At 35.9% G+C, this 12,707-nt stretch overlaps 1 protein-coding gene across 3 annotated transcripts in view; it reads right to left on the reverse strand.

The window, feature by feature from the left end:
- Window positions 1-12,707, reverse strand: part of CDH18 (cadherin 18) — a 602,757-nt gene that overhangs the window by 258,484 nt on the left and 331,566 nt on the right. For all 3 annotated transcript variants that reach the window (XM_040262487.1, XM_040262489.1, XM_040262488.1), the window contains exon 4: window positions 12,153-12,272. In XM_040262487.1, coding sequence (XP_040118421.1) covers window positions 12,153-12,272 — 120 coding nt within the window. The remainder of the gene's footprint in view (window positions 1-12,152; window positions 12,273-12,707) is intronic.

Below are 12,707 nucleotides of genomic sequence, written 5' to 3' on the forward strand. Positions count from 1 at the left end.
TTCACCGTGTGTACTTGTTGCGTGATCACAAATAGCTACTGTACTGCCAACAATTAGATATGTGCTTAAATCTAGAATATTGAAAGACTGAAAGAGGAACCCCTGGCACACATATAGAGATATCAAAACCTTCCTAGTACCTCCTGGTGGTCTTTTCTTTTGTCTCACTGACTAGAACTGGGTCACAGAAGCTGAAGGCAAGCTGGGAAATTTAACTTTTTAACTTAGTTACATTGCTATACTGAGAAAATCAGGATTCTGATAAGATCAGCAAAATAAGAAATTAATATTGAGTGGACAACCACTTGTGTCTACCATAGTGCATTAACTATTTCTTAAATGCTATATAAATGGCCTTCATGTTTCATTAAATACCATAGCATCTGCTGAAATTCAGGAAATATTTAGAATTCTTCCCTACAGAAGACAAAGTAGGAGAATATGTCTTTCAGTAATTTGATAATATGGCACAGTTTTGAATGAGTATATAATATTTTTCTCTAAGAGAAGCATATTTTCTAGCATTGGGATTACCAAATAATATTTGGGGGCATTATGTACTCAATCATCGCAAAATGATTTGAAAATATATCTAGAATAATTTGTATATGCTTATTATCATTATTATATGACTTAGGGATGTTACAAAGGAAGAAAATTGATAAAACATATTATACTGCAGATAGTCTATGTTCTGTAGATATTGTGAAGCATAACTTAAATATTTTAACTTCTTAGTTATTAACAAATATAGAATATTTCATTGGGAAAAAACTATATTCAAGTAGGTTTCTTATAGAATTATGAAAAATGGGGTTTCCCATGTAGCACTAGTGGTAAAGAACCTGCCTGTGAATGCAGGAGACATAAGTGATGCGGTTCATTCCTTGAGTCGGGAAGATCCCCTGGAGGAGGGCATGGCAACCAATTTCAATATTAATTCCTGGAGAATCCCACATACATAGGAGCCTGGCAGCCTACAGTCCATAGGGTCACAAAGAGGCAGACAAGACTGAAGCAACCTAGTCTGTGCACAAAAAATACTTAAGAGTCTTTACATCTTTTATCCAAGCATACATAACACCTTCCTACAAACATTTTATTTGTTAATTTGTGAGGTGAGATAAATTTGAAGTATTGAGATTAAATAGGATGAAGATTGTTGTTGTATTTAATTACATCATACAGACTGAAGAATGTTATAAATCTTGTTTACAGTTACATTCTAGGAAAATTATTGAGGCCCTCCACTAAGTGCTTTTTTTATATAGTTGATTGATTTCTACTATAAGAAGTTAAGAAAAGGTCATTTTTGAGAATCAAGCTATTGTTGGTTAAGACCTATGTGTTAGTGATAATTATTTCACAGAAAGCATGCCACTTTGCCTCATCTAGAGACACTATTCTGAGTGGGACAGTCATATCTAAAGTTAAAAACTAGTTATTTTGTCTAACTTATTCCTCTCTAAATTGTTGTTCAGTCACCCAGTCATGACCTCATGGACTGCAGCACACTAGTCTTCCCCATCCCTCACAATCTCCTAGAGTTTGCCCAAGTTCCTGTCCATTGCATCAGTGATATCATCCAACCATCTCAACCTCTATCATCCCCTTCTCCTTCTGGCTTCAATCTTTCCCAGCATCATTATCTTTTTCAGTGTGTTAGCTCTTCACAAATAGGTGGCCAGAGTATTGGAGATTCAGCTTTATCATAAGTCCTTCTAATCAATATTCAGGGTTGATTTCCTTTAAGATTGACTGGTTTGATCTCCTTGGTGTCCAAAGGAATCTCAAGAGTCTTCTCTAGCACCACAATTGGAAAGCATCAATTCTTCAGCGCTCTGCCTTCTTTATGGTCCATCTCTCACAACCGTGCATGACTACTGAAAAGACCAGGGCCTTGACTATACAGACCTTTGTCGGCAAAGTGATGTCTTTGTTTTTTAAGACACTGTCTAGGTTTGTCATAGCCTTCCTCCAAGAAGCACTCATCTTCTAATTTCAAGGCTGCAGTCACCATCTGCAGTGATTGTAGGGCCCAAGAAGAGGAAATTTGTCACTGTTTCCACCATTTCCCATTCTATTTGCCATGAAGTAATGGGACCAGATGCCATGATCTTACTTTTTAAAAAACAAATATTTAGTTTTAAGGTTGTTTTTTCATTCTCCTCCTTCACCCTCATCAAGATGTTCTTTAGTTTCTCTCCAATTTCTGGCATTAGAGTGGTATCATCTGAGGTTGTTGATATTTTTCCTGGCAATTTTGATTCCAACTTATAACTCATCCAGCCTGGTATTTCCCATTATGTGCTCTGCATATAAGTTAAAAAAAACAGGGTGACAATAAACAGGCATGTCATACTCCTTTCTCAATCCTGAACCACTCAGTTGTTCCATACATGGTTCTAACTGTTGCTTCTTGACCGGCATCCTGGTTTCTCAGAAGACAGGTAAGATAGTCTGGTACTCCCATCTCCTTAAGAGTTTTCCACGTAAGTCACAGTGTTATGACCCACTCACAGTCAAAGGCTTTAGCACAGTTAATGAAAAAGAGGTAGATTTTTTCTTTTTTTGGAATTCCCTTGTTTTCTCTATGATCCACCAAATGCTGGCAATTTGATCTTTGATTCTTCTGCCTTTTCTAAACCCAGCTTGAACATCTGAAAGTTCTCAGTTCACATAATTCTAAAGCCTAGCATACAGGATCTTGAACATAACCTTACTAGCATGGGAGACGAATGCAACTGTCTGATGGTTTGAATATTTTTAATAATGCCCTTCTTGGGAATTGAGATGAAAATTGACCTTTTCCAGTCCTGTGGCCACTGCTGGGTCTTCCAAATTTGCTGTCATATTGAGTGCAGCACTTTAATAGTATCATCTTTTGAGAATTTAAATAGCTCTGCTGGAATCCCATTGCCTCCACAGGCTTTTTTGGCAGCAGTTCTTCCTAAGGCCCACACTCCAGAATGTCTCGCTCTGGGTGACTAACCACACAATCCTGATTATTTGGGTCATTAATATCTTTTTTGTACTTATTCTTTCCATCTTTTGTGTGCTCTTTCCATCTCATCTTGAGCCTTTCTGCTACTATTAGGTCTTTACCATTTCTGTCCTTTACTGTGCAGATCTTTGGATGAAACTTTCCTTTGATATTTCCAATTTTCTTGAAGAGATTTCTTTCCCCTTTTGAGAAGTCTTTCCCCTTCTGTTGTTTTCCTATAATTCTTTGCATAGCTAAATGACTAGTTATTTTATCTAACTCATTTCTCTTTAAATTACCATTCCACATTTTCTAAAAGTACATTTCTTCTATTAATAATATTCATAGAAATAATTTTCCTTGAAATTTGGGAAAAAATTAAAGACATAAAATTTAATAGTGGAACACTTGCTTTTTACAATTTTGTCTAGTTATTTGGAGTAAAAACAAATATTCCACATGAAATTATTTTTTTTTCTGTTTTAGATAAGACTCAAATTCATTACAGTGAGCTATATAGTAATTTTGGAAATTCTCCTCAATATTAAAGAGAGCAAAATGAGAGAACTTTACTGAGTAATGATGCTTTTCCAGTGTCTGGATTAACTGAGACCATTGCATTACTTTCCTAGCTGGAACAGGCATTATCATTATCGGTATATAGATACAAGAAAATGGAAGCATAAAATTTAAGTAGACTGATCAATTTACTATGATTCTAAGTACATCCTAGGATTTGACCAGGAAGTATCTCCAAGCAATTTGGGAATAAACTTTGATATTTTGGAAAACAAATAAATATGTGTTACTTCTCTATATAAACTAAACTATAAGATAACTATTTATTTTTTTCATAGGAAGGTCAATTACATCTTTATTTTTTTTTCATGTTTTTTTTCTTTCTTTCTTTTTTTTTTTTGAGCACACTGCATGGCATGTGGGATCTCAGTTACCTGACCAGGGATCAAACCTGCATTCCTTGCATTGGAACCAGAGAGGCTTTACTACTGGAAAGCCAGGATGTCCCTTTTTCTTTATTAAATTTACAATAGTGTCTTTTTAAAATAAATAATGATATTATGTGTGCCTTCAGAACCAATAGCCATCACTAGGTGTAGTAGTACATTTTATTTGATGTCAACTTGCTTTGTTCCCTGTGGAATGGATGTCATTAATTTAGAAAGGTTTGACTGACAAGAGATTTGCAACCCAATGTCTGTCCTTTTTTAACATCATGTCACAAAAATGTTCAAGTACAAAAATGAGCTAGAAGTGTTGAAAAAATCTAGTATGTTCTATGTATATAACTAAAAGGTAGTTTTTCTAGTCTTTCCACTGTATGTATCTAAAAAATTAGAAGTAGCATTTATCAACAGTGATGTTTAAAGTAACTATATTTTCTAATTAAATATTCATTATAATAAGAAAAAATTCATAAATGTTCTATGAAAATGATTCACAATTTAAAGTATAACTGATCTATATTATACAGCATACCTGTCTCAATAGTCTCTATTTTAGGAGTGTGGTGAAAAACTACTGTAAGTACCATTTATGCAGACTCCATCATTGACAATCATTGATTTATGGTTCATGTTAATAGTCAAAAGAGCTGGTAGTCACCATTTCTAGTGCTGTAAGCAACTGTGGATAAAACTTAAATTGGATTTTGTAAACTACATATCCCTGTTTTCCCTGATATCTGATTTTAATCCAGGTTTTCATGTTTCCTCAATTGACCATAAGGAAGATTCAACACATTTCTCTGTGAACAGGCACAGACATAATTTAATAGATATGTACCAGCTTTAAAAAAAGCAAGAAATAATTTATAAGTTGTTGACTACAAAACAGCTAGTGGAAAGAAATCAAGTGGCTACTAATACTATGACTATTTAGAGATGTGCATCCTCAATTAAAAACCTCATAACTACCCTTTGTGAATCCTTCATTCTAAGAGCCCAGAAAGAGACATGGTAGATTCTTGGTTTTGTCTTTGACCTAAGTCAAGGGAATTAATCTTTTTGCAGCAAGTCAATTATTAAGGTTCTGCTATGACCACCTGACATAAATTTCATACTTTGTAAAGATGTGAAGAAACTTTGAATATATTGATTTATTTTTAATGTAGTTGGCACTATATTAACTTGAATAGGAGTGATATTTGAGTTGTGTCATTAAACAAATCACAGTCACAGTCAGACCAGGAGCTGGCTATGGCACAGACCATGAACTCCTTATTGCCAAATTCAGACTTAAATGGCAAAAAGTAGGGAAAACCACTAGACCATTCAGGTATGACCTAAATCAAATCTCTTACAATTATACAGTGGAAGTGAAAAATAGATTCAATTAGATCTGATAGAGTGCCTGAAAAAACTGTGGAAGGAGGTTCCTGACACTGTTAAGGAGGAAGGGATTAAGATCATCTCTAAGGAAAAGAAATGCAAAAAGGTAAAACAGTTGTCTGAGGAGGTCTTGTAAACAGATGTGAATAGAAGAGAAATGAAAGGCAAAGGAGAAAAGGAAAGATATACCCATTTGAATGCAAAGTTCCAAAGAATAGCAAGGAGTGATAAGAAAGCCTTCCTCAGTGACCAATGCAAAGAAACAGAGGAAAACAATAGAATTGGAAAGTCTAGATATCTATAAAGAAAATGAGAGATACCAAGGGAATGTTTCATGCAAAGATGGGCACAATAAAGGACAGAAATGATATGGACCCAACAGAAGCAGAAGATATTAAGAGGTGGCAAGAATACACAGAAGAACTATACAAAAAAAAAAAAAAAAGAAATCCTCATGACTCAGATAATCACTATGGTGTGATCATTCAACTAGAGCTAGACATCCTGGAATGTGAAGTCAAGTTGGGCCTTAGGAAGCATCACTAAGAACAAAGCTAGTGGAGGTGATGGAATTCAAGTTGAGCTTTTTCAAATCCTAAAAGATGATGCTGTGAAAGTGCTGCGCTCAATACACCAACAAATTTGGAAAACTCACCAATGGCCACAGGACTGGAAAAGGTCAGTTTTCATTCCAGTCCCAAAGAAAAGACAATGCCAAAGAATGCTCAAACTACCACACGATGGCATTCATCTCACACATTAATAAAGTAATGCTCAAAAATCTCCAAGCCAAACTTCAACAGTATGTGGAACTGTGAACTTCCAGATTTCAAGCTAGAATTAGGAAAGGCAGAGGAACCAGAGATCAAATTACCAACATCTACTGGATCATTGAAAAAGCAAAAGAGTTCCAAAAAAACACATCTAATTTTGCTTTATTGACTATGCTGAAGTCTTTGTGTGTATCACAAAAAAATATGAAAAATCTTAAAGAGATGGGAATACCAGACCACCTGACCTGCCTCCTGAGAAATCTGTATACACGTCAGCAAGCAACAGTTAGAACCAAACACGGAACAAGAGACTGGTTGGAGTATGGATGGAGTATGTTAAGGCTGTACATTGTCACCCTAGTTATTTAACTTATATGCAGAGTACATCATGATAAACGCTAGGCTAGATGAAGCATAAGCTGGAATCAAGAGTGCTGGGAGAAATATCAATAACTTCAGATATGCAGATAACACCACCCTTATGGCAGAATGTGAAGAAGTGCTAAAAAGCCTCTTGATGAAAATGAAAGAGGAGAATGAAAAAGTTGGCTTAAAGCTCAACATTCAAAAAACTAAGATCATGACATCTGGTCCCATCACTTTATGGCAAGTAGACTGGGAAATGGTGGAAACAGTGACAGACTTTTATTTTTTTCTGGGGCCCCAAAATCACTGCAAATGGTGACTGCAGCTTGGAAGAAAAGTTATGCCCAATCTAGACAGCATATTAGAAAGCAGAGACGTTACTTTGCCAACAAAGACCCATCAAGTCAAAGCTATGGTTTTTCCAGTAGTCACATGTGGATGTGAGAGTTGGACTATAAATAATGTTGAGCACCGAAGAACTGATGCCTTTGAACTGTGGTGTTGGAGAAGACTCTTGAGAGTCCCTTGGACTGCAAGGAGATGCAAACAGTCCATCCTAAAATAAATCAGTCCTGAATATTCATTGGAAACACTGATGCTGAAGCTGAAACTCCAATACTTCGGCCACTGATGTGAAGAACAGACTCATTTGAAAAGAAGCTGATTCTGGGAAAAAATGAAGGCAGAAGGAAAAGGGGACAACAGAAAATGAGATGGTTCGATGGCATCACTGACTCAATGGACGAGAATTTGAGCAAACTCCAGGAGTTGGCGATGGACAGGGAGGCCTGGCATGCCGCAGTCCATGGGGCTACAACTGAACAACTGAACTGAACTGAACTGAATAAACAAGCATTAGCCAAAATTTCTGTTGACTTTAGTTCTCTGAGCACTTAATATGGCTTTCTTACTCAGCTGCCTTCTTCATAATACTCAGTTTAGGGTTAATGGTTTTCATAAGCATTAAAACAGTTCCTCATGTAATAACTCTAAAAGTTTTCTTTGCTGAATTAAATGAAAATGTTTAAGTAGAATGCTTCCCTTGTTGGTCAGTCATTAAAGAATCGACCTGCAGTGCAGGAGACCTGGGTTCAGTTCCTGGGTTGGGAAAATCCCCTGGAGAAGGAAATGGCAACCCACTCCAGTATTCTTGCCTGGAGAATCCCACAGACAAAGGATCCAGGTAGGCTACATTCCATGGAGTTGCAAGAGTCTGACACGACTTAGCAACTATACCACCACCATCATCCTCATAAATGGGGCTTCTCTGGTAGTTCATCAATAAAGAATCCTCCTGGAATGCAGGAGATGTGAGTTCAATATCTGGGTTGGGAAGATCCCTTGGAGAAGGAAATGGCTACCCACTCCAGTATTGTCGCCTGGGAAATCTCATGGACAGAGGAGCCTAGCAGGCTACAGTCCATGGGGTGGCAAAGAGTCAGACTTGACTTCGCAATGAAAAACCAACAACATCTTCATAAACTCTACATTAACACAATTTCTACATATATGTGGCCAGAAATATTATATGTTTTTTTAAAATTCATTGTCATCTCCATTAATTTTTCAGTTTTCTGATCTTTCAAACAGTTCAGTTCAGTTCAGTTCAGTTGCTCAGTCGTGTCTGACTCTTTGCGACCCAATGAATCACAGCATGCCAGGCCTCCCTGTTCATCACCAACTCCTGGACTTCATTCAGACTCACGTCCATTGAGTCAGTAATGCTATCCAGCCATCTCATCCTTTGTCATCCCCTTCTCCTCCTGCCCTCAATCCCTCCCAGCATCACAGTCTTTTCCAATGAGTCAACTCTTCGCATGAGGTGGCCAAAGTACTGGAGTTTCAGCTTCAGCATCATTCCCTCCAAAGAAATCACAGGGCTGATCTCCTTCAGAATGGACTGGTTGGATCTCCTTGCAGTCCAATGGACTCTCAAGAGTCTTCTCCAACACCACAGTTCAAAAGCATCAATTCTTTGGTATTCAGCTTTCTTCACAGTCCAACACTCACATCCATACATGACCACTGGAAAAACCATAGCCTTGACTAGACAGACCTTTGTTGGCAAAGTAATGTCTCTGCTTTTCACTATGGTATCTAGGTTGGTCATAACTTTTCTTCCAAGGAGTAAGCGTCTTTTAACTTCATGGCTGCAGTCACCATCAGCAGTGATTTTGGAGCCCCCCAAAATAAAGTCTGACATTATTTCCCCTGTTTCCCCATCTATTTCCCATGAAGTGATGGGACCAGATGCCATGATCTTAGTTTTCTGCATGTTGAGCTTTAAGCCAACTTTTTCACTCTCCTCTTGTAATTAATGTTAAATCAATCATTAAGAAGTATTCTCCTATTGTTGTTCCACATTAAGCAAGCATTATGAAATAACAAAAACAAAACTTATTTGAAGCAATAAATTATTCACAGGATTTATGTTTCATCATATTGATTAACGAGATTCAGTAGAAAACAATGCATACCTTAGTAAACAAATTATCTATAGTATAATAATTCAAGAGCCACGAATCTTAACCATAAGCACTCACAGCTCTATTTGAACACAAAAGTTCTCTGTATTATAATTAGTCTTCATTGAAAGGACTAACTAGAAATGTCATAGTACAAGATGAAGTGAAAGTTGCTCAGTCGTGTCCAACTCTTTGCGACCCCATGGACTACATAGTCCAAGGAATTCTCCAGGCCAGAATACCGGTATGGGTAAGCCTTTCCCTTCTCCAGGGAATCTTCCCAACCCAGGGACTGAACTCAGGTCTCCTGCATTGCAGGCAAATTCCTTACCAACTGAGTCACCAGGGAATCCAATATACCTTTTAACACAATGGAAATAAGGCAATCCAAAGTCCTGATCGTAACAATAAGCACTCACAACTCTATTTGAATACAAAAGTTCAGCTGCATTATAATTATTCTTCTTTGAATAGACTAACTGGAAATGTTATAGTCATGCCAAATGAGAGGATAGAATTAAAGTATTACTATTAAACTGTACATTTTAAAGTAACTACTCATCTAATTTTCTTATATAATATCTCATTTATAACAACTGATTCCTTACCTTTAAGGATGTTTGTATGTGTTTTATTCCAGTTATTTAAGGCACAATTTCCACTAAAGTCATTAGTTCTGAGGATGTTTAATTGCATTATAATAGATCTCTTAAGCTTAAATTACCCAAAACTTCTTAGCTTTGAAGAGAACACTCAGCATTTTGTTTTATAATCCCTCTTAGCACTTTGTGCAGACAACCAGTCTAAGAGATTTGCATATTTAAACAATCCTGATAGCAGAAAACATATCCATAGACTTCCCGGAGGTTTCAGCCAATACAATATTGAAATTAAAACATATCAATATGGAGGATAAATTTCATTCAATAAATCATTTTGCTTAAATAAAAGAGCAAACATTATAAGAGCAAGGATCATTTCAATAGAGCAGAACCTTAATAGCAGCCTATTTATATCTCAGATAACCATTTTTGTTTCCTAAAGGACTTAATTAATCCATAATAAATATGTACAACCAAATGCAATTTTTATTTGAATTTTTTGTTTAATATATTTGCTTCACTAAAAAACAAACAACAGAAGAGTTCAACACTGGTCACCTTTTATCCACACTGGCCTGCTTTCTTTGTCCAAAGTAAACACTCACACACACACATACACACACACCCCCCCATATACATACCTGCATATACTCACATCAACACATGCAGACATTCAGACAGATATTCAGAGATACACAAGCACACAGAATTATTATTTGGTTTTAAAGAAGTTCAAGTGTGTGGTAAGTTTTAAAACCCATATAAGATGTCTATAGTCTAGCAATATTCTATTAAGTAAATATAACATGTATATATAAATAGTCATTCGGCTCTCTAAAAGGACAGTTAATGGAATAAATTGTATGTGTGCAGGTGTGTGCATGCATACATGTGTGTCTGTGTGTGTGTAAGCCTCAGACGAGGTATCTGGAACATAGTCTCCTCGATTCTTTCCTCCAAGAAGATGCATATTTAAAGCGAGAAATACACATCTTTTATATATAAAACAATCGTGGTTATTGGGAAATTACCACAAAATGAGAAACTCTATTGTCAGATAATGAGTTGGCTTAGGAACGTTTATCACTATATATCAATCATATTACAATACAGGCATGCATTAAGTCAACATGCTGCACCCTTTTAATTACACAACATTACATTTCAAATATATCTCAGTAAAAAATATATTCTATCAATTCTGAAGTATCCTATCAGAACAACATAAATAAATGTATATAATTTTTGACCCAGAATTTTGATTACTAGGCTGATAAACATTTTTATTTCTAAATATTTAGTAATATCTTGGTACTATTGACATAAGAGCTTGGATGCTCACTCTAGGTCACATTATATTATTTATTTTTATTATATTCCAATTTTTATTTATCTCATGTATTTTATAATTATAATGCATATAATATGTGGATATATACGCAGGTATATATGTGCAATTCTTCATTTATATATCTGCATCTTTACACCCTCACTGTTTTCTTCTTGAGTTATGGGAATTTCAAGGGTTAAGCCTGTGTGTCTGAGGTCTCCACCTGCCCAGTGTACTTTGTGTTGGAGCACACCAGGGAGAGAAGAAGGCACTTTCCTGTAAATGGGACAGTGACAATCCTCCTAGCAATCTACTGGCGTTAGCTATTGCAGTAAGCTTGTCCATAGCATCTCTTCGGTGAATGTACCTCACTGTCTGAGACAATGGTTAATAAACTGTAATGGGCACTTATTGAACAGTGTTCCCTGAAAAACGTGTTGTATGCTATGTAACTGTAAGATGATAAGGAGATATTTGACCAAATATTACCCCTGCATTAGTTATCTGGTGGTTACCTTTACTTAAAGATCCCACATGTTAACTAGATTCAGAACGGGTCTCACATTACCAGAAAGGATCCAGGAAGCTGCTGGAACATCTTAGACCTTTCTCTGGTCCATCTATATCTCCTGATTATGTGTATTCTTGAAACTGTTTATTAAACTTGAACCATTTCATACTGAACATTTGGCTACTTTTAAAAATGGGTTTATATTTATCTTTAGCCAAATTTCTATTCACAAACTCTTTACTGATAAGACCATGAGTTTTTTGTGGTTTATAGATTATGCTGCTAGAACATAGCCCTACACTGAATTATTGAGTATTCTTCATTACCATTTTGGCATCACATAATATAGTATGATATGAATATTTTGGTTACAAAAAAAGAAGAAATAGAGCCGAATTCATATAATTTTTAACAAATGCTTATATGTCTTTGGCCTTATTCTCAGTTAATTTCATTTACATAACATATTACTTTAAGACTGAAGTGTTATGTAATCTCTGTATTAAACAGCATTTATCTAAATGTCACAGAAAGATTCAAAAATGAAAAGTTTTTACTGGTATGGGTATAAATGATGGATAATCAGGTATTAAGGAGGACAGTTAATTTATCTTCAATTATTTAATCAAACTGTCCTGGAGAAACTGAGGGCATTTTTAAAGTTCTAAAATAACAATGTCTAATGCAGAAGACCACACAGACATGAAGATACTGCTTTCTTTTTTTTTTTTTGTAGTATGCATCTGTACATCAATTATCTGTAAAAGTACTAACCTGTTTTAGGGTCTACGGAGAAGTAGGGCTGTCCCTGGAGAATACTGTAAACCACCCGAGCACTGTTTCCATAGGTAGGGTCATCTGCATCAGTGGCTGTCACCTGTAGAACAGAGGTACCTGTGCATTCAGGAAAACAAATGATTAAGCACATGATTAATTTGTACCCAGAAAAAAAAAACGTTTATGCTGAAACATCTGTGGAAAGTGATAATTTCCTATATTTCTTAGATCATCCTTCAAACCTGGTACTTGGTTTCTTTCTGTGCAACCAATTATCCTAAATGAGAGCCCAGGATGGAACATTGGATTTCAGGTATTTTAATACGATTCTTTATGTGATGATACAATTACGAAGGGTCTGTTTTAACCTTCATGTAATCAGAGTGGGCTGGGTCAATTCTCAAGAATCAAATTGGTGTTAACTGGCGGGGGAGGGGGTAAAATGAAAAGTATTTTGAGGGTGTACAGTTGAGTCTTGAACAATGCAGGGTTACTGATAATTTTCAATTTTAATAATTCAGTCAATGATTTAGATCTAACACATCTATAAAG

This window comes from Oryx dammah, unplaced genomic scaffold, assembly GCF_014754425.2.
Source record: "Oryx dammah isolate SB20612 unplaced genomic scaffold, SCBI_Odam_1.1 HiC_scaffold_20, whole genome shotgun sequence".
In the NCBI taxonomy this organism is placed as follows: Eukaryota; Metazoa; Chordata; class Mammalia; order Artiodactyla; family Bovidae; genus Oryx; species Oryx dammah.